Raw genomic sequence first — 23,585 nt, 5'->3', positions numbered from 1 at the left:
TATTAACATAAGGTGTAGACAAATTCTAATTTAATAACAAGATGCTAATTTGGACCAGTAGGTAACCCATAGCAGCCAATGAGGCATTTGCATCTGATAAAAGATTATTGCTGATTGGTTGTTATAGGTTACTGCACAAGATACTTGTAAGTGTTCACTTAATGTCCAAGTGTTGGTTTTCGAGGAGTATAAATAAACCTTGTTAAAAATGTATGTTTTCTCCACTTGACTGAAACTTGATGTCCCTGGGTTCAGAAACTCATACTGTATATGTTAGGACTCAGTCCCTTGAAACTGGGACATGTCCTTCAACTGCCAGTTAATGCTCAGAGAACTAGTCAGCCTTTGGGCTCCAGAGGCACAATAATTTGTAAATATGTAAACTGAGAAATGTTTCTCAATTAGTATTACTATAGTGAAAGATATCGTGAAAAATCTACCTTTTTGTCAATAGATGTCAATCAAGCTCCTCACTGCCCAAGAAATGAGCAGCCATAGTGTTTTATACAGATAAAATCGAGCCCGTCAAACTGTACATGCTTGAATGAGGATGTGTAACAACATGGTGTCCATCACTATCTTTGACATCATTTTTACACAGAGGATTATGCTAGAGTTTTTTTCTACCTGATGGTTTCCTTTTAACTTGAATGTGTCAAGCCAGGTCTATGGTGCTGTAAAAAAGGCATCAAAATTAGGAAAGGCAATTTGTATGCTGGAGTTTCACATTGGGGTTTACATACACCTACAATAAAATGCACAGATTCATAAATGTGCCAGATTTTATGCAGTGTTGTATGGGAAGCATATTAATACACCATGTTCATTGGCTGATTTGATGTAATTCTTTCTAATGCATAAATTTAGGGTCTAAGATATACACAGCTATATAAATGTGCCATTTGTTATACACCATATTTTACACCCTTTTGCGGCATAACTATATATATAGTGTATATATTACACTATAAATAGTGTAATAGTTTCGTCTCTTACACAAGGGAAGGTTCCCTGGATGAAGATATATTGTATATATAGACAGGCATACCTAAGCAGATCACATATAGATAACCTATGTAATGTTTTGTGAGATGCAAGTCACTGATCCCAATAGGCCTGACTACACTAGGCAGTCATACCAATCATACTGTGGTTCAACCGTCAGTCTGAATCAGTGTTTCTTTCTCAGGTTACTCAAATTAAGTTGGAGAATCACCCTCAGGACCCAAGACTTAATTTAAAACCATTTAAAATCACCTTGATCAATGACTATTTTCTATTAAAATGGAGTCATAGGATCATGGAGGCCCACTGTAATCACAATGGGGCCTAATTTTGGCTCCTAGCCCACAAGTTAAGAATCTCTGGGCCAGATGGAAAGGGTTAATAAACAAATGACCTTTTTATAGTAAACAATAGTAGGATATTTAAGGAATTAACTTTGCCACCTGTGTGGCAGTTCAGCATGGTACTACGGGTATGGCTGCATAAGGGCTGTGGAACATATAAAAAAAGCCACCAGAAACGTATTAATAAACATCCCTGTGTCATGCTTAAATCAGTCCACTGAAAAGCCCTCTGTATAATGTGCTACTTTTTCTTTGAAAAGCTAAACGGCTTTATACAGTACCCTATATTAGTTACTGTACACTGCTTAATTATATAACTATATCAATAAAAATAATATGCATTCATTTAATATTTAATAAATGTGTCTCTTGTAGTTCAGCAGTTTTACTTTTTGGAATAAAATTCCGAACTGAACGTAAATACATTTAATTTAAATTCATTCTTGATAGGTACTTCTATCTCTTACAATTTTACATCCATGTAGCGAGAAAAAAAAAAGACTCCTTTTCAAAACTTGTCATTTTAATATCAGAAATGACTAAATCAAAATTCCCTTTAAAAATAAATTACACAGAGTGTTATACAGAGACATAAGTGCTGTGAACATCCGTAAATTTACAAAATACTTTTCAGAATTGCTCTTTTATTATTCCTTCACTGTGCAGTAAATGCAATACAGAAACTCACTCTTTGATATTATAGAAGGACTACTATTTTTAAATTGCTGCAGAACTGTGTAGAGAGCTCAGGTGCATTTGTCCTTCAGAAATTACACATAAACTAGACACTGAATAAGAAATCAAAGCAGCATCCAGTAATTGAAAAGTACTAATAAGAGTAAGAAAAGCAGCCGCAGCTGATGTTCTGCTGATGAAACACTACCTTCATATCTGATACACAGTCAATGATGACTATTCATGTGTACCCAACAAAATATGTATCAGCTCTTCACTAAGCTCAGGTTCCAAGAGTTCTATTGGCCTATTAAGAATTATGAAAAATGCCTCATCGGTGTAGGGCAGTGGTTCCCAAACTGTGAGGCGGTGCCTTAGCAGCAGCCAGGGGAGGCCCGGGTTAAGGGTCAGTTAGAAAAAGAGAGAATGCCTATTTGTACAGATATGGGACCTGTTATCCAGAATGCTTGAGACCTGGGTTTTTCCGGATGACAGACGACTTCCGTAATTTGGATCTTCATCCCTAAGTCTAAATGAAGATCATGTAAACATTAAATAAACCCAATTTGCTGGTTTTGCTTCCAATTAGAATGTATTATATCTTAGTTTGGATCAAGACCAAGGTATTGTTTTATTATTACACAGGAAAAGGAAATCATTTTAAATATTTTGGATAAAATGAAGTCTATGGGAGATGGCCTTTCCATAATTTGGAGCTTTCTGGATAATGGATCCCATACTTGTATTCGAAAAGGCTCCTGGATTTGAGGCTGAAGGTCAGTTTAAAGGAGAACTAAACCATAAAAATGAATATGGCTAAAACTGCCATGTTTTATTTATATAATATATTACACCAGCCTAAAGTTTCAAAGAGGGCTTGAACTGAAAAAATGTATTTCTAACACTGAGTGAAACAGAGCCAGAAATATTGTGTCCCTTTAGGAGAACTAAACTGTAAATATGTATATTACTAAAAATGCTATATTTTATATTCTGAACTTATTGCACCAGCCCAAAGTTTCAGCTTGTCAATAACAGCAATGATCCAGGACTTCAAACTTGTCACAGGTGGGTCGCCATCTTGGAAAGTGTCTGTGATACTCCCATGCTCAGTGGGCTCTGAGCAGCTGTTGCTTAGGGGTCGTCGCAAATTATCCAGCAGAAAATGTGGTTGCCCTGTAATATAAGCAGATGCTACAGGGCTGTTTATTAAAATCTGATACAATTGCACTGGTGTCTGTGCTGCAATGTAGTAATTATATGTATTAATTACTAATCAGCCTTATATTGGGGCATTTCTATTCTATGTGTACTGTATATTGTGAGTGGGTCCCTAAGTTCAGTAAGTGACAGCAGCACAGAGCATGTGCAGTGAATCAGCACAAAAGAAGATGGGGAGCTACTGGGGCATCTTTGGAGACACAGATCATTACTGCGTAAGGGCTGTGGTTGCCTTGGGCTGGTACAGATGCCCAAAACATAATGTACAACATTTCTATCTTACTTCTTTAGTTTAACTTTCCTTGTCCTTTAAGGACTGAAACATGTTCTAGATATGGAACAATAGCTGAATTATTGATGCTGGGATCTTTTTATCTGTCTTATTATGAAAGGGGGTTGAAAGAAAATGTTGAACTTCAAAGGGAGGTTAGAACCAAAAACACTCTGAAAACCTCTGGTGTGGAGTATGTATATTTGGGGGAATTGCCTAGTTCATGTCTAAGGTGAAATTTCCAGATGTGCTATCTAGGGATACACTGAATCCACGATTCAATTAGGGATTTTGCCTATTTCAGCAGAATGCAGACTGGGTTGAATCCAAATGCCTGTTTATACTGAATTGAATTCTACAAAATTATGTGAATGTTTTCTTTTGCTGCATGTATGGTTTTTTTCAACCCCCTTTGCCTGGTCTTCCTCGCATTTGGTTCATGATCCTGCCAAATCCTTCATAAATGATTGGGATTCAACCAAAATAGAGGATTCAGTGCATTTCTAATTAAAATGCAGTTTTTTTGGTCCACCTGAGACCCTGATATGCAGGACCCACCGGTCCTGCATAAAAAAAGCTTCTGCAACATATTTGGTAATCTTAATTTTCCTCCAGGATTGGACCCTTGCCCTTATATCAATTGGCCATTAAGGAGACATTAAGGGATTTACTCTCTGCTTTCTAACACCACTGTCCCCTCTTGGGAAATGTTATTACCGTATGTTATTGAACAGGTGAGACATTTTATAATGGTACGTCACCTACATCTTACGACCAAAGAGACACCTATGCAGGTACAAATTCTTTGGGAATCGAAGGACCCTCCACAGAGAACTATCTCTTATCTATACAAGTGTATTCTAAACTATCAAAATCTCGCCAAGCGATGCATTCAAACTTAAATGTAAGAAAGAATTAGAACTTACAATAGAGGAAGAAGATTGGGAAAAAATTGTCCTTTTGGTGCATTCAACCTCGGTCTGTTGCAAAATTCAGTAGCTCAATTATAAATTGTTAAGCAGTTGGTATAGAACCCCGGTTAAATTAGCCAAGATATACAAAACACTTCGACCAACATGCTGAAGGTGAAATGAAGGGATGGGAAATCTGTCTCATATCTTCTGGGGATGCCTGGGATTAATGAACTACTGGTCTCAGATAAGGGAAACCATTAAAGAAATCACAGATGTAGAAATTCCAAATGCTCCTTTGGATCTACCACATGTCTAGATCAATTTGGACATATCGCAAGTCTGTTGTACCAATTTTGCTAGATACGGCTAAATTGCTTATTTCCTTAAACTGGAAACAGCACACATCCACACAAGAGATAGAGAAATATAATCAGAAATGGTTTTATTGGACACAGTTTAAGGAAACAGACAGTGTAACAGGGAAGGTGTGCTAGGATTATCATGCACATAGAGCTGTTTGTAATTCCTAGGGAATGTAGAGGTTAGTAGACTATTTAAGCATTTTTTACTCCTTTGTATAGTAAAGCTAGACTGGCTGATCTGAGACGCCTGCTCATAGGATATTTCACGTGGGAGATATGTGTAATAGCTAAAGCTTCTCTTTTCTTTCTTTCTTCTATCAGATTCATCTTATCCATGTCACCTGCTTTCTTTACACTCAGAGTGGAAATGGTTCCCCAATTGCAGCTTTGTAATACAGACTGCTATTACTGAATTTCTTTTTCTGTTTCTTTATGCTCTGTTTAAAACTTTCAAATAAATCAGAATTTAAAAAAAAGAAAAGCTTTTGCAAAAAACACTGTACCCCCCACCCCACGTAGACTCCCCTCCTCCCCCCTGGCTAACTACCCCCATACTCCATACTTACCCTTCGGCGCAGATTCTTCCAGCGGAGTCCTCTGTAAGCTGACTGGGAGATCGGTATTTCTTCGCATGCGCAGTTGGAGCAGTTTGCCGGTTTGCAACAACTGCGCGTGTGTGGAATTACAAGGAAATTGCCGATCTCCCTCTCAGTTTTCATAGGATGCGGAAGATGGATGCGCGGAACTCCGCTGAAAGAATCTGAGGTGAGGAGTAAGTATGGCATATGGGGCATTACCCCAGGGGGTAGTTAGCCTGGAGGGAGGGGGTCTACGTGGGGTGGGGGGTAAGGGGCTTTTTTGCAAAAGGGTTTCCTTCTCCTTTAATGTCATCTTCCATTTTAGGGAATGCAGTAATCTTTCTACTCTTAAAGTGGAGGTGTGTTCTCATTTTCTTGTGATCATACTTACAGAGGAGGTTTCCATTGGACGGGCAATGGCATAAAGTCCATAGTCACCAGTGTTTGCTTGCAGGTCTGGACTGAGATTCAAAATAGGCCCTGCCACTTCAGGTACAGAGAGGCCCAAACAGCCCTCCACCAGCCCACTAAATAGTAACTGTCTATGGCAACTTTCAGCAGCCCCTCTGCAATTTACCAGAACCCACAGATTGCCATTGCGTGCCTGGTTGCTCTACATGAAGTATTTCCATATTATTCATTCCCAGTACACTATAACATTTACTTACTGTCATACAATGGGGTCTAATCTTTCTCTATGCTGCCCTAATTAATATATACAGATGGTTCAGGAATAAATCTATGGATGCAAGTTTGAAACCCCTCTGTCTCCCACTGCATTTTTAGCAAGGGCTGATTTGCATCAATGATTCTTTTATCCAGATATTCAGTGCCTTGCAGGGTTTTTTAATTCTGGTGCACCAGGTTGAATTCAGGGATCCAGTTATCAGTCCCTTTAAAAGATCACATTAAATGTATTTTCCTTTCTACTCTTTTTTGGTAGTAAATGAATGCCACATTTTCCCCTACTATTTTGGGAAGGTGCTGAGAGCATTCATTAACTTCTTCTTTTCCTCCACCTTAGTTTTTAGGCAGTTATTTTTCCTACCTTTTCTTGCAATGTTTTTGGTCCCATTTTACATCTAGTATAGGTCAATCTAAAAAAAAAAGATTTTTACATTAACCCATTATGGAGACAGTAGTATACTCCCTTTTCAACATGTGCTCATTAAATAGGGCAGGTGCTGAACATATTGTATATGTATGGTGTCTCTTAATTGTGGCACTACCAAGAAAATAAAGTCTGTTTCACTTTAGTATTTCATGTCAATTGCTGATCACGGGATAAATTAGCTGATAAAACATAATTATCATAATTTATCAGCCCGATAAATTATGTTTTCATAATATATGGCACACTGGGCACATGCATAGGGCAATAAAACATCTCTATTTGCAGTTATTAAGGTTCCCTGTGCTTGTGTAGTTTTATGTATTTGCTGTAACATATGCAAATTTTACATGCACTATATTGTCTAGTTTCTATTCATTTTCCAACTAGAAAATTGTTCCATTAGCAACTTGGAAACTAGCTATGTCTGACTGAATTGTCTAGATTCTATTACTGTACCTTTTCCCACTAGGATTTAGCAAACCACACTGAAAGATCTATTTCCTAATCTGTAAAGATCCTCTGTACCATTAGCAACTTGGATCTAGACGCAACCTAGAGCCCAACGCCGATGACATCATCTAATAGCATTACCGACAGGAACCTGTGTGGATCAAATTGCACCTGGAGCTAAGGCGCTGCCAGTTTCCACCCTCCTTTTTTTTTTTTAGGACACGCACCCCCCTTCCTCTGCCTTGGTCATAGGTCCTGCCTACCTAGGGCGTTCCCATTGTTATGGTACATATTTGAGATGATCAAGGTTATAATGAGCTACCGCTACCAGATATATACGTTACAAGTTAGGCGCAGATTGGTAGGAGCTTCTTATAATTCATATGGGCTTTCTCTTATTTAAAGGAACAGTAACATGAAAAAAATAAAGTGTTTTTAAGTAATAAAAATAAAATGCAGTGTTGCCCTGCACTGGTAAATCTACTGTGTTTCTAAACACTACTATTGTTTATATAAATAAGCTGCTGTGTAGCAATGGGGGCAGCCATTCAAAGGAGAACAGGCCCAGGTTACACTGCAGATAGCAAATAAGCTATATAGAATATAATGGTGTTATCTTTTTAACCTGTACCTTATAGCCTTTTTTCAATTTCCATCATTGCTTGTTTATATAACCTATAGTAGTGTTTCTAAAACAAACAGATCAGTTTTACCAGTGCAGGGCAGCATTACATTATATTTTCATTACTTTAAAACACTTACATTTTTTGGTGTTACTGATCCTTAAGGGTAAGGAGGTCACACGGAGCGTTTCGGGGAGATTTAGTCGCCTGGCGACTAATCGCCTCGTCTTTGCGGCAACCAATCTCCCCGAACGTCTTCCCTCACTCTGCGCTGGCTAAAATGAAAAATCACCGGGGCTAATCACACACAGCGATTCATTTTCGGAAGAATATAAATGTGTGACTTTTGCGGCCAGCCATCAAGTCAAAAAATAAAAATTGGTGGTCAGACACTCCCCATAAAACTAAAAAAAACCACGGTGGCCAGGGGAAATTTATCTTTAAAATGTAGCTGGCAGTCTTTTTCCTACTAGGCGACAGCTGCTTCTTCTTCGGCTCCCATGCGGCGGCTTTGGGTTCGACTCTCATCCGGCAGTTTTCACTCCCATTTGACGGTAATTGCTGTGCAGTGGCAGATTATCATCTGGCCTGAGTCGTGTTTGAGGCCCAAAGTTCCTAGGGGCCTAGTTCCAATTCCAAATTTTCATTCTGGACAAGGTACTCCAGCTTCAAAGTAGAAATGAGGTTGGGCAAAGGGCCAACCAGGAGAGCCTTTGTCAAAGGTTGTGCTATCATCATTGGATGATAGCATAACCTAGTGCAAATGCATGCCTGGTACTGTATCTGGCACTCTGGAACACAATAGTGTAGAAGAGGAAGTGGGCCATTTGTTCTGCAACCACAGTGTCTGTTCTAAGGCCTACTACTAGTCCTCACACTAAGGGGCTCACTGCAAAAAAATCCCTAAAATCAACCCTTATTGTGACAACAGTAAATACAGTATATGCGCAGTATTAAAAGTGCCATTCAGGGCTGTAGCACTCACAACTGAAGTTGAACAGACAAATTTTTATAAAGCTGGGGCTTATTTAAAAACACTGTTCCCCAATGTAGTAATAAGTAATCCACAGAAACTAGAGATTTTGACATTCAACCTTTTTTTCATTCCAACCTGTTTATATTTATATGGGATTGTTATATATGAGATTATTATATGGGATGGTGCAGAGGTGCAGATTTGCCTGTGCAAGTAAGAGTCCCAGTAAGTGTTTTTTCTGAAGCTTGAATCACTATTTATGCATTATTTATGGAAGTGATCTCTTTATACTAAGTCTGGCAGGACCGGGGGGCTGCCATCAGAAACTTTGGGGCCCCCACACAAATTATTTATATTTAAGCTCTCCCAGGAACACAAGCACGCAGTACCAAAACTGTGGCACATCCCTTGTGTGTGAACATGTTACTCTGTATAAGCAGTTTATACAAGGAGTTCCATTGTGCCGATTAAAGCGTTACTGAAACATTCCTATAAAAATCATAGGAACGTGTCAGTATCAAGTAAATGCTGCACCCGGAATAGTTCACCTCAAAGCCGCCACCCAGCCCCGCAAACCCGCGTGCTCCCGACCTGCTGACAGTATGAACGGATTTCCGCGTTGCTTCAGTGACGCTGGGCTGGATCGTTCTTCCGTAGGCTGAATTCCTGTTTTCATTCGGAATTATCCTATGAAAGGATCGCGATGCCCCCAGCCCAGCGTCACTGAAACAGTACAGAAGATCATTTAGCAGTGTTGGGGGGGTCGGGTTAACGCAGGTTTGCGGGGGCTGGAGGTGGCTTTGAGGGGGGCTTTGAGGTCCGGGTGCAGCATTTACTTGAATCTAGCATGATCCTATAATTTTTATAGAAACATGTCAGTATCGATTTAACAGTTCACTGGAGGTCAGTGCATTTTGCCACACTTCTCTACCTGTTGTTGCTTTATACACTAGTTACATACGTTTCTACAAAAGTAATGGATTTTTCCATAATTTATGTAAATTGCATTTAGGGGTCCAATGATAGTTAGTAGTAGTTCATAGAAATAAAAAGTAATGTGCTATATTGTGCTTTGCATGTATGTATGTTTCTCTGAAAATAAACGGTTTTCTTTGTTTTATGTAAAATAACCTAAAAATACATAGAATGCTTAGAGCAATGGCAATTTCAAGCATAACATCCTCAGAACATATAGTGGAATGAACACAAATTACTTTCATGGTAGCTGGTTAAATGTAGTGGCAATTTAATATAAGATGACCACCTAAACAAAGTGTCATTTAAACTATGTGCCATTTTATGTACCTCAGCACACAATACCAAAAAAAATAAATCATGGATGGTTAAAGTAAGAAAGGGTTAAAGCCATCTTTTTAGGAGAACAGAAGGGCTATAGGTGAGCCAAAAGGATGCTATATATTATGTTTGGGGTAGGCAAACAGAAAATAAATAAGAACAAGTAGCTGCATTTAACTTAAAGTCTGTACTCACACTCACACTGGCAGCACAGGGGAGGGGGTGGTGGAATGTGTCGGTAGAAAATACACTTGGTTATTTACAACTTGCCTTCTAAGAATTTGAGAGATGGGTCAATCGTGACAGTGGACTGCCCCTCCAAGTCTATTCAGTCCCCAAGCGACTGGAGATGCACGGACTTCAGCCCCACCCGGCTCTGCTTCTGAGCAGACGGAGAGCCTCAGAGTGAGTGTAGCTTGGCCAGGCCCTCTCATAAGACACAAAATGGCCCAGGCCCGGGACAACTCTCCCCCTGATGGCGGCCCTGGGCAGGATTTTCCGATTGAGTATGTTGTGGTGTAAGGGTCTGGGTAGAATTAGTAAAATAACACTTACTTTTTTTTTTACTATAAATGATTGTGTTTTAAAACTGTCTTTGCACTTTTGTAGTTTAATTGCACCCAGGGTGCATGTACCTTTGCCTCCTTAGTTTCCCTCTCACTGCTTGAAGTTCGGCTCCACCCAGCACAGGCTACTTTCTTACCAGGAACACAAGGCTCTCTGCCTCGACTCTGTATCATTGCTTGTTCAGCTTCAGGTTTGACTCCCATTCGGTGGCTTCAGCGCCCAGCCTTGGCTCTCGGCTTCTATTTGCGGCTCCCCGGCCCACTTTACTCTAAGTGGGGCAGCCCACCGGGCATTTGCCTGAACGAACAGATTACCAGTCCGGGCCTGAGTGTGACACTGAACATGCTGAGTGTGCTCTGGGCAGCTGTTAAGAAGCTAATCTTAGGGGTCTTCACATATCATCAAGCCTAAAATGAGGTTTGCTTCATGTAAGCTTATGCTGCAGGTCTGATTATTAAATTCTGATTCAACGGTTTGCTGATTTCTAGGCTGTCATGTAATGAGAATCCAAACTGATTGCTAATCAACCTTGTATTGTGACTTTTAGTATATTGTTAGTCGGTCTCTAAACTCAGGTAAGTGACAGTAGCACAGGGAATGTGCAGAGAATCAGCAGAAGACAGGGAACTACTGAGGACATCTTTACTGCAAAAGGGCTGTAGTCACCATAATCTCAAAACATAATGTGCAGTATTTCTGTCCTATGTCTTTGTTGAGCTTAAGGGCAATGGTGCGCAAAGAGATGAAGCACCTTCTACAAATCTCCTCCAAATGATGTCCCAATTGCCCTCAACAGAATGGTTGTGATAAGCTCAACAAAGACCGGAACTTATATAAAACACTTATATAAAAATGTCTTTTTATGCAAACTGGTATTCATATTTAATAGGATAGAACAAAAACAAGCAATTTGTGATAGGATCCCTTTTAAAGTATCTTCAAGTTTTTTTTCCCAATATATATAGTCTTACTACTTTAGCACTTAGAAATATCTATCAAAAAGTATAATTTAATTAACTGTAATTTAATTATTAAAATCTCATAAAATTGAGGAATCAACATCAATTCAGCCCAACCTGGGTTAAAAGTTCTTAGGGAATACAGTATGGATAAGCATCCATTTTGCTGGAGGGAACAATACATCAGTCTGTGGTTGGTGTCAGAAATAGCAGTAAATAATTCCAGGTCCATACTATATGCTTCACTTGCAGGTCAGGAATATTTCAATGGCATTTGAGTTCTGCGCAGTGCTGAGCAGTTCTGTGGTTTACATTTGTCCATTATCTGGTGATTTCAGGTATTTGTGTGCAAGCTTTTATCCTGCTGTTACACTTATTTCACACATAATGTCCCCTCCCTCTTGAACAACAGTTTATCTTGTGATTTCCATTCCATACATTGACTCCACCCAGGATTCCACTCTCCTCGTCAGCTGCATAATCTGCTCTTTCAGTGTAATTTGATTCATTACAGGAGTTATATTGAAGTATTTCAAACTATAACCTGGTCATAAAGTATTACACAACAAATGGTTGTATTATTTTTTACACTGCTGCCTTTCCGGTGTCATTTTGCACGGCTTTGCCAGAAAATCGTTCTCTTATAAAGCTCATCCCTAGTCAATAATACTATTTAATTCTCTCTAATATATATTTTTTAAATGTAGTACACCCAACTGTCATCCATTACAAACTGCAGAGCAAGACTTTAAGACTGGAGCATTTTGATGACGGATTTGTAATTTTCAAGAGAAGGGATGCAGTCTGTGAAACCGAGTCTTTATCATACTGAGCCAGCATCATGCAATTAGTAGCCAGAACATAATAACCAAGGCAACGAAGAGGAAGAGACGAGAGAAAAACTGCTCATCTGCATTTTGTGGAGTCCCAGGAACAGCTGGAAAAAAATAAATAAAAGGTCAAGGAAATGATGTTGAGAAAAAAAAGGTCAACATTTGTGGAAAGCAAAAACGATTAAAAGGGAGGGCTAGTGAAATTGGCATAGAAAAGGCACAGCGTACAAGAGACACCCAATGAGACTAGAGAAAATAGGTTGTATCAGAAGAGTTGTTTACAGATCGGTTGCTTTTTGGTCACTTTGTACATATATAGGGAAGTGTACAAGTACCACGCTTAATGGTGATCGTAAGCAATCTCATTGCTTAAAAGACTGCCAGGATTTGGCCTTAAAGAGATACTAACATCAGAAAATAACCTTTTTATTATCCATCATAACATTGTCTTTGAATGGCATTTATAATTTTGTCATAAAAGTATTTGCCTGATGCTTTTCCATTACCTTTCTCACCACCCTGTTCCTCTATGAGGGGACTGCCATATTTGTGCAGCAGTAGTCTGTTAGCATTAACTCTAACTGATGGGTTAAGAAGGGACAGTCAGGTCGGCAAAACAGTCAGGTTTAGGAACCGCAAGTACTTTTTCAAGTACAATTACTTACAAAAAAGCAGAACTATCAGTGAAAAACGATCAACATGACCTATAGATAACTTTGAATGTAGATTAATATTTTGAAAATACATTTTTTGTGTCATAATTAAATGGTAATGTAACTAAATTTTAGTGCTTGTTCAGCCAGCACAAATTTGTGTTGAACATATTCATTGGCTATTGTTTTAATTATAGCTATTGTTTTTTTTTTTAAATATATGTTTATATATATTTCTTGCACTAACAGGAAAAAGACAAACTTAAAGCAGTTTGTTAGTTTATTGAATTATCCACTGAACAGAGTCTACTGAATAGAGTCATGTGGGTACCAGCGGATTACCCACAAAGCGATTGGGTTTTAGTTCAGATTCCCTGATCATGCAGGATTCCGCAGGCAACCCAACTGGGTACAGTGTGGGATTGGTCCCTTCCACGCTCCCCACAGGTGGGCACAAAATCTGTCTTCCTATCGAGTGGTTTCAGCTCCAACATGACGCCAGTTCACAGTGATATCCCTTTCAGTTTCATGAGTCCCAGGTCGGAAGGTAAGTAAATTATTTGCAGGCCAGGTCGGGTAGTGGGTCTAGGTAGGGGGAACTTGTTAAGTGGCGGGTGGAAGTCGGGTTGTAAGTCAGCGGGTCCTGGTCCGACACGTGTCTGCCCGACCAGCCCGTGCAATACTCTATCACTGAAGAGCTTTTTGCATAATGAACAACTTTATCTAAAAGCCTGATACAGATTACTCCGATCTGCTCCTTCTTACAACTGCATTGCCTCAGCCTGTATGCCACACACAGCAGATTTCAGCGCAAAAATGCAAAGGTATAATCATCTTGGTGTGGCACTAGCCTTAGAGTATCTGTCTGTTCTTGATTTCAGACTTGTGCAGATACAGATGAGGACAGGCAAATCACATCCATCAGTATATACATTTAGATATATCATATTTGGTCCAACACATAGAGAGTTGCATCAGCCAAAAAGCTTTTTACGGCACCAAGACAACATTTTTGTATACTGTGTGTATATTTATGAAAGAAAGAAAATATGTCAGGTTACCTGGTGGGGGGCGACCATCATTGATGTTAAATGCTGTGGCAAATATTCCAAAAGGGAATGCTCCAATACCAAATGACATCTGGAACCCCCCATCACCAAATCCAAAGCCCTGGAAACCCTGCAAGAATGAAAATAACATTAATGATAATCATATAAATTCCCTAGACCAGAGTTGGCCATCTTCCAAGATAAGGAAGGTTGTACATTGAAAAACGACCAACAAAGAGGAAGTACAAAACACCCCATGTAGACATAGCCCCGCCCCTTTTTATACCACTCATGCAGTTACACAGGAGTTATAAATATTGGTGCTGAAATACAGTATATACTGTAGTACAGCAGCCCTCTTCCAATATTTATGTAGACATACCCGACATGTAAGTCATACTTATTTATAGTGATACTTATTCAACATCTGATGTTCCCATCTGTCTTTATATTTCTCCTACTTCTATTTATACTTTTCTTTTCACTTGCACCTCCTATTCCCATATTCAGTGTTCTCAACTATTTTCTCCCAAAACCCTCTTTAAGGATGAAGACACACGGAGATACTAGTAGCACCTATTTGTTGTGGCTACAAAAGGCCGTAAAAATACCCTGCCATAGACAATTCTGAGAATTTCCAATGCCAAAACACACATAGGGAGAATTAACAAAAGTGGTTATATTGAGACAAAATAAATGTGGAGATAGAATTGTCAGATTTCCCACCATATTCACAAACCTTTATCTGCACGTTTGTAAATTTGCCTTTTAAACAGAACAGTTTCCAGATTTTGCCTTTCATACAACAATTTACCAAAATTTTTTCTAAATGTGTCCTCCTAATCCTGTCAATCTGTCATTAGGTGACTGTCAGCTGTATTTTTTTTTTCCAAATTCGTTTTTATTAAGTTTTAAACTTTTCACCCACAAAGAAAAACAAAAAAACAAATTGCACAGGTTAAACAATTAGTCCAATCCAGAATACATGCTGCATCATTGTACACACAGCTGTTTAGCTAACATGTCTTATTGTAACTATGGCAGTATTACCATTAATAAACAGTTTCTCCTTAATTACTTGCTTTATACTCAGTGCCTGTGTGTCTTGATACTTAAAATATCTGCTGGATTTTACTATTGACAATAAAGAAATACATATTCCCAGTCTACTGATGTCTACTGTCGTTCCTTGAATCAGGGGAGTGGGGTGTTAAGGTGAGGGAAGGGGACTGTTTATTTGCGCTTCAGTTTGGGGTAGTAAAGCTGGTAGATGCTCAGAAACCCAAGGTAACCATACTTTATTGAACTTATTTGGGCAGCCCCAACTAAGATAAGTTAGTTGATACAGAGGGACTGAGGCATTCACCATTTCCACCCACTGTTTCTTTTTTGGGTATTGACTTGACTTCCAATTTAGTGCTATAAGCCTTTTTGCTTGAATCAGGAGGTAGCAAATAAGTGCCCTTTCTGCAGGGTTAGGGGCCGATTCTTCTACCTGGTTTAGTAGAATTGTTGCTGGGTCTAATGGAATTATGAGCGCCAATAGTTGGCTTTTTTAATTTGCTATTTTTTCCCCAAAATTGTTTTCCAGCAGCAGGGACTGGGAAACTGGTCCGAGCCAAGGGAAAGATGAATGGTGCTAAATACAGGGATATTCTTGAGCAAAACCCGTGTCAGTTTGCCTGTGATTTGAGACTGTTCCAGTAGTACAACAGGACTGTAAATGCCCCATAGCTTGTAATTACCCCTCATTGCAAAGTTCTGCGTAGCTCTGAGTAGCAATGGCGGAAATTGATAAAAGGCTATATGGTAGAGGTTAAATAGTGGATAACAGATAACACCATTATGTTCTACAAAGCTTATCTGTTATCTGCTGTGTAACCAAAGCTTTTTCTCCTTTGAATGGCGGCCCCCATTGCTACACAGCAGCTTATTTATATCAACAATAGTAGTGTTTCTGAAACAAACACATAAGTTTTACTGGTGCAGGGCAACACCGCATTATATTTTTATTATTTTAAAACACTTTAATTTTTTGATGTTACTGTTCCTTTAATTCCTAGTTTCCACTTTGAAAGACATGGAAACCCCCCAAATTAATTATGTTGTCCTGAAAGGGAGCATTACAAACGCACTTTAGGCACTTATAATTTCTTGTTTCAATGCTTTTTCCAGTCTTGGTCAGATGCAAAAGTACAAATTCAAGCAATTGGTGTATGTCACAGCCACACAAACATTTTGCAGCACAAATAGACCATAGAATTTAGTAAGAAGGCAACAAGGGTTGAGCATTACTTGCTAACCAGACGCTGATGCAAAGTAAATATTAATGGACATCAACACTTAATATGCATCAATAACTGGACATAGAAAATGTCCAAAGACTGTATAACATGCTTTGGAAACTAACAAAAAAATAAATAAATATATTAATGGACTAATTATTCACATCTAACAAAGTAATATCCTCCTCAACATAAATATCCTCCTTAGAACTTCTGGTAACACCACTCCATGCTGCAGGGCAATGACATATGGAGAGATTTGTTTTGTTTGCCAGCTTTAAATAACAGAGATAAATAATTATCTGCCCGGCCTCTATGCCTAAGACAGAGCAGGCAAAATATGATTGGCAGCTGAGATTTTTAAATACATTTAGAATGGACATGACTGTGCTAATGAATTTGGAATTCTTGTTTAATTTGAAAAAAGATTTTAATTATACAGCTTTTTATGCATGTGAGAGGTCCACTTTAATTGTAGGAAACTGCAAAAGCAGGAATTTTACTGCAATAAAATGCCACAAGTAAATTACTTAATTATAGTGAAAGGTAAGGCAAATTTGGGGAGGCTTGTCATCTGCAATTTTAATCCTATTGAAGCATCCTATTTAATCCTATGAAGCATCCTCATGTGTCATTGCCCTTAGCTTTGTGGAGATGGCACTGACTAATGCTATTATCTGAAACGCCGGTCGTGAGCTCCTCCTTTTGCTCGTGTTGTGGTTGCAGACAGTCCAAAATGAACAGAAGACATCTTGTAACATCATCTGCCAGTAGCACAAAACAAATGTTGTACCTCTTGTGGCTTCATTGCAATGCAGCAAGTTTTGTGATTTGCTACATGCCATGTGTTTAATTTGCCGAGAGGCTGTACTAATATGGACAAATCAAAAAGATAAAATAACGGATATTCCTTTTTAGATAGGGAAAGCAAATCTCTAAATGCTAAAATGAATGACAAGGAGCAGTGTGTGCACTAGATCAGCATGTTAATGTTAATTAGTTTATCCCTTGGGTAGCTCATTATATGATAACCAACTATACCCATGAGGCAGTACAGAATTACAGATTAAAGGCAATCATTTCATCATGTGACTCATACATACATTTCATGATTACCTCCCTTCTCATCAGTACTTACCCTGTTTTCTGGTTCTGGTCTCTGCCCTTGAGGACGCGGAGGGGTTTTTTCTCTGTGGAAATTAGATTTGTGTGAAGACAACATTTAGCAAACTTTCAACCAGCGTACTATGTATTAAACAATAATTATTATGTGTGTTAAACCCAGAAACCTATTTGGGTTATGACTTGGAGACTTCTGAAAAGAAGTCACTGTGGCAAAGAAAGGAGAATTGCTACAAATTGTTTCCCATAGCCACAACAATATAATGCTCAGTCATATTCTTACCTGGGATCCTCCTGCCCAGTGCTTCCTCTTCCGTAGAGGGGTATGACTTTCTCACGGCTGATTCCAGCTTTGCAGACCGGACACACCTGCCGGTTTGGTCGAGTTTCTAGCCACTAAGAATAAGAAATACCTATCATAAAAACAAGGCCTAAACGTTTCTAATATTCTGTCTGCTGTAGATAAAGGTACAGGATCCCTTATCCGGAAACCTGTTACCCAGAATACGCCAAATTACGGGAAGGACAACCCCATAGAGTCTATTTAAGCAAATAATTTTAACTCTTAAAAATAATCTCTCTGTAAAATAAAAAAAATATCTTGTACTGAGCCCAAATATTCTGCACAAATACACACTTTCAGCAAAAAAAAATCCTAACTGGTTTATTTAATGTATAAATCAATTTTAGAAGACATAAGGTGATCCAGATAACAGCGAAATCTCATATTCTGAGGTGCCACAAAATTCTGGTTAACGATCCTATACCTGTATAGACTTTTCCTACTTGTGTTATAGAGAAGAGATAATGCAATCTACAACCAAAACAAACTATACACACGCATCTATTGCTATCCCAAACCTCTGGCAACATTAAATGCAATCTGCTTCATACATACAGTGCAATCAACAGTTATAAACATTAGATATTAGCTATACAAAGGGACCACCCACTTTTCTGGAAAGGTTCCCTAGTCCATTCCCTTTTTTGTGTAATTTTATAAAATGCAAACAACAATTTTTACACAAAACAAACATGCAAGCTTACCTGATGCAAACATGGCCAGCTGGGCATGGAAAAGAAAGAAATAAAAGGCATTTGACTTTCTTGCACAATAAAACAAACAAAAAGTGCATACAGTATTATGATCTATTAGTATACCTCTAAAATACATCACAACACTATAGGACGCTGAAAGGCAGAGTTTATTTTCAGTAGCATACCTTTGTAGTCCCTTACCCAATATATTATCATGTAGTTCTTTTCTTCATTTAATCACTCTTGCAAGCTACTGCTTCATTATTTGAAAGCACTGTCAATGCATACGCTGCCCATCAAAGCTTATAATGCTCCTGTGCATAGTTCAGGGCTACTAGCATCTGTAGTGCCTTTGCGGTCTACATGGCTGTACACTGTGCTGTGCAGGCTAATTATGTGAAGAGGACTGAATGCGGACATAATTAGTAAGGGAATGAAGTAAAGGGAGGGAACTCTGCAGCAAAGGGTCAAATTGAAAATTCAAATTTTCACATTTTTTTATGGTCAAAACTGTCAAATTCAAATCGAGTTTGATCGAATCTGACTTAGATTTTCAGGTTGTTTCAATTCGTCCGAGTTGAAAAAAATTTCATTTTAATAATACATTTCAATTGGTCGAATTTTGAATTTATGGGAGTTTTGGGGAGTTTTAAAAAACTAACATGAATTCGAAATTCGACCTTTGATAAATGTGCCTCATATTGCTGCATTCCCCTCTTTCCTCCTTGTTCAAGTTAAACTCTTGCAGCAAACCAGTGTTTACCCAGCCTCCAAAAAATGGAGAGTTAGCATTCTTACTCTCACCAGTTATATTTAACTTCATTTATTCTTTCCCTCAATCTGCTTACCAAAAAAGGTGGCCACATAAGCTGATCACTGCATCTTTTGCGTTGTCCAAGCAAATGTTGCATTCAAATGTGCTGTCTTGACTGCTGGTCTCTCCATTGGTACTGCCACTTGCTCCTCCAGGGCCTGAATTCTCTGCAGATGCAGAAGGAGCTGGACCCGCACTTGCCATCCCTAAGCAGTGATAACTTGTTAGTAACCAAACAAAAGATCTGCTAAACAATCACAGATGCAAATATAGATAGAGGCAATCCAGAAACAATGCTTTCAGGAAGATTTGCAAACGCTCTTTCATTCAGTAAGCTGCAAAATGTAAATGGAGAATCACTGATGAGGAAATGTAGAGCTCTATGTATATGCTGCTTTTTCACATTGTTACATCATGTCCCCAAAGATAAAATGGCTAATATGAGCCTTAAGTGACGTATACAATCAGGGAAGTGAAAGAGGAGAGAGAAAAACTGTAGTTTGAGGGTCAAAAAACAAGCAAAACAACCCCCACAGACCTCATTATATGCCAGAAGCTGCTGCCACAGGGTGTTCTCAGTTTAAATTTCTTTCGCCTGTCTGCAACACCCCTTTGAGGATGCAGGTTACATACATTTATCCCCTGTCCTAAGGGAGCTAATTTCTTAAAGGAACAATAACATAAAAAAAAAACGGGTTTAACGTAATACAAATATAAAGCAGTGTTACCCTGCACTGGTAAAACTGTTGTGTTTGCTTTAGAAACACTACTTTTGTTTATATAAATAAGCTGCTGTGTAGCAATGGGAAAAGGCTCAGGTTACACAGCAGATAAGCTCTGTAGAAGTGAAGTGAAGCAAACTATATAAGTGAAGTAAACATCAGTTTTACCAGTGCAGAGCAACAGTACATATTTTCATTACTTTAAAACACTATTTTTTTTGGTATTACTGTTCCTTTAACAGCAAAGTCTGGTGTAAGACATCATCAGAGCTAGCTGTGTATGCTTGGCAAGAAATGAGACCAGTTTAACCAGTCGAGATAAATATATTGCATACAAGTCATGTTGTATCCACAGACTGCAAAAACACACAAATCTGAAATTGTTGATTTATCGTTGTGAGTAGAGTCAACAGGATATAAACACCATATGGGCTGGGCCTTGAGGGAAACAATGTACAAATTATTGGTAAATGACTACAGGCACAAAAAGTTTAAATATTTCAGTCTGAAACTACTTGGACTATAGTTAAATTAGGGATGCACCGAATCCAGGATTCAGCCTTTTTCAGCAGGATTCGGCCAAAATTCTTCTGCCCAGCCGAAGCAAATCCGAATCCTAATTTGTATATGCAAATTAGGGGTGGGGAGGGAAATCACGTGACTTTTTGTCACAAAACAAGGAAGTAAATGTTTTCCCATTCCCATCCCTAATTTTCATATGCAAATTAGGATGTGGTTCGGCATTCGGCCGAATCTTTCGCAAAGGATTCGGCCGAATTCAAAATATTATGAACACTGCCTTTCCACTGCACATGTGTGCCTTGTGATACAGCTAAATCCACATTGGCCTTGCAACAAAAGTATGAAATGCCAAATCTAACTTTATATATCATGATAAATTATGTATAAAAGCAGTATCAAAAACATATGCAGCATATATACACATAGCATACAACATAATCATGATTAACATGTACAGGTAAGGGCCCCCTTTATCCACCAGGTGTTTTCCTGATAATGGATCTTTCTGTATTTTGCATCACTATACATTGAGTCTACTAAAAATGTATTTTACCATTAAATAAGACCAATAGGATTGTTTTGCTTCCAATAAGGATTCAGTATATCTTAGTTGGGATCAAGTAAGGTACTATTTCATTATTAGAAAGAAAAAAAGAATCCATTTTAAAAATTTGAATTATTTTATTACAACGGCGTCTATGGGGGGCAGCCGTCTCATTATTTGGAGGTTTCTGGATAGGGGATTTCCAGAATTATTTCTATAGCGGAGTTCTCAACAAAAGGCTAATGTTGCGTATATAGCTATCGTATACTTGACATGGGCAGACACTCATAGAAGAAACCAGCTTTGTCACACTATAAATATAAGTAACCATAATCTACTTAAGCATATCAAGTGATTAACAAGTGCCTATGCTGACATGAGCAAGTGGCTTAACATCCCCTCACTCACAGCTACACGATGCATTAAGCATTGAGCAATTCCACAGACATTCTTATAACGTTTTAAGGAATGTGCACAAGCATTTAAAAGCAGATTTAAATACGTTCATGTTGAAACAACTGACGCAATAGCACCATGAGCCAGAGCCATGAGAAGTATTTAAAGAGACAGTGTACCCCCCCATTTTTTAACTTTATATCTTTAATATAATACTTTATAACTTTAATATATTTAATTATAAGTGGGGATGCACCAAATCCGGTATTCGGCCTTTTTCAGCAGGATTTGGATTCGGCCAAATCCTTCTGCCCGGCCGAACAGCATTGGAATCCTAATTTGCATATGCAAATTAGGGGCAGGGAGGGAAATCGCAGGACCTTTTTGTCACAAAACAAGGAAGTAAAAATTGTTTCCCCTTCCCATCCCTAATTTGCATATGCAAATTAGTATTAGATTTGGTATTTGGTCTAATCTTTCGCAAAGGGGGTTTGGCCAAATCCAAAATAGTGGATTTGGTGCATCCCTAATCATAAGCATTTCCTTATTTCTTGCACTAAACAGGGCAACATTTTAATATTAACAATATATGAACAAAAAATGGGGACTTAACCCCCATCTATACGCTCCCCATTTTTTCTTCCTATATTGTAAATTGGTGTGTTTGTGGTAGGGATGCAGCGAATCCAGGATTTGGTTCGGGATTCCGCCTTTTTCAGCAGAATTCCTTCTGCCAGCCGAACTGAATCGTAATTTGCATATGCAAATTATATATGGGGAGTGAAATTGCGTGCCTTGTCACAAAACAAGGAAGTAAAACATGTTTTCCCCTTCCCATCCCTAATTTGCATATGCAATTTGCATATGCAAATTAGGATTCGGTTCGGTATTCCGCCTAATCTTTCGCGGAGGATTCGGGGGTTCGGCCGAATCCAAAAGTGGATTTGGTGCATCCCTAGTTTGTGGACAACCCAATCTAAATAGCCCTTTGCCACATTCTACTGCCTGATCCCAATGAGCAAAGACAAACAAGGCAGCAGCCCACTGAAAACTCTCTGTATAAGAAGACATACTGTATACCAGTGATCCCCAACCAGTAGCTCGTGAGCAACATGTTGCTCTCCAACCCTTTGGATGTTGCTCTCAGTGGCCTCAAAGTAGGCCATTATTTTTGAATTTCGGGCTTGGAAGCGAGTTTTAATTGCAAAAAAACTAAGTATAGTGCCAAGTAGAGCCTCCTGTAGGCTGCCAGTCCACATAGGGTATAATAAATAGGCAATCACAGTCCTTATTTGGCACCCAAGGGACTTTATCATGCTTGTGTTGCTCCCCAACTCTTTTTACATTTGTATGTGGCTCACGGGTAAAAAAAGGTTGGGGACCCCTGCTGTATACTATAGATATTTCCAAATTAAAACAACTGGCAAAAAGTATGTTCATCACAAGCCCTGTTCATTGTACCAGTGTTGAAAAAGAGGGTGTACAGCCCCTTTAAATAGTATACAAATATGTTGCAGGAAGCATAAAAAAACAAATAGTATCATTATATATGTTAAATCTCTGCACATAATAGCTGTAACTAATACCGCCTAGCCAAAAATCAAACTCGGGTTTAACTTGTGAACATGCGATTCCGTATACGAGTTAGGTTGATATGTAATGACCCAATAAGCGCCTGTCACTAGGTACAAATGCTATTACATTAGAATATGTGCAACTCTCTGCAATGTTGGTTTGGTAAATAAGTGAATTCTCGATTTTACCTAAACTGATGTTTGTATTTCTCTCATTTTACACCACTTGTTTGTGATCCCACCACTATATAATGCATTTCCCTGATTTTACACCATTTTTTCTTAGTTCCCTGAAAAACCTACCACTGTAAATCACAGACTGACACAAATTGCCCGTAGAAAGCTGCCAGTTATTTCTATGTAAGTGTATTAAGCTGGCCCGGCCCACACTTGTCATACACTTTCCAGCCAACCACAAGAAAGCTGACACTTGCCATTGGGAATTGCACACTGACAAACACGGGATGCTAGGAATGATACAGCTGGTGTGGGCACAGGTACCCGCTGACTGGCACCAATATTAAACGTGAACTCGGGGTATACAGCTATTCTGTCATGAACAAGCAGTATTACATTGAGTTATTGCTATCCTCAACTAAAGGTAAATTGCCCTACCTCCGTTAACACCGACTGTCCAGCAGTCCAGCTAATCTCAGCCACTTCCGCCTTTCAGACGTC

The 23,585-nt window shown here is 38.8% G+C and overlaps 1 protein-coding gene across 1 annotated transcript; it reads right to left on the bottom strand.

Moving 5' to 3' along the window:
* Positions 1-11,404: 11,404 nt before the first annotated feature.
* Positions 11,405-23,582, bottom strand: rnf185.S (ring finger protein 185 S homeolog). The gene is given in 7 exon segments (NM_001092766.1): positions 11,405-12,292; positions 13,903-14,020; positions 17,314-17,365; positions 17,581-17,693; positions 18,345-18,363; positions 19,184-19,355; positions 23,523-23,582. Coding segments are annotated over 6 exon segments (570 nt in total). The 5' UTR covers positions 19,354-19,355; positions 23,523-23,582; the 3' UTR covers positions 11,405-12,194.
* Positions 23,583-23,585: the final 3 nt, after the last annotated feature.

The sequence above is a fragment of the Xenopus laevis genome, chromosome 1S (genome assembly GCF_017654675.1).
Source record: "Xenopus laevis strain J_2021 chromosome 1S, Xenopus_laevis_v10.1, whole genome shotgun sequence".
Lineage (NCBI taxonomy): Eukaryota > Metazoa > Chordata > Amphibia > Anura > Pipidae > Xenopus > Xenopus laevis.
The sequence above is the reverse complement of the archived record's forward strand: the minus strand, read 5'-3'. Positions and strand labels throughout refer to the sequence as shown.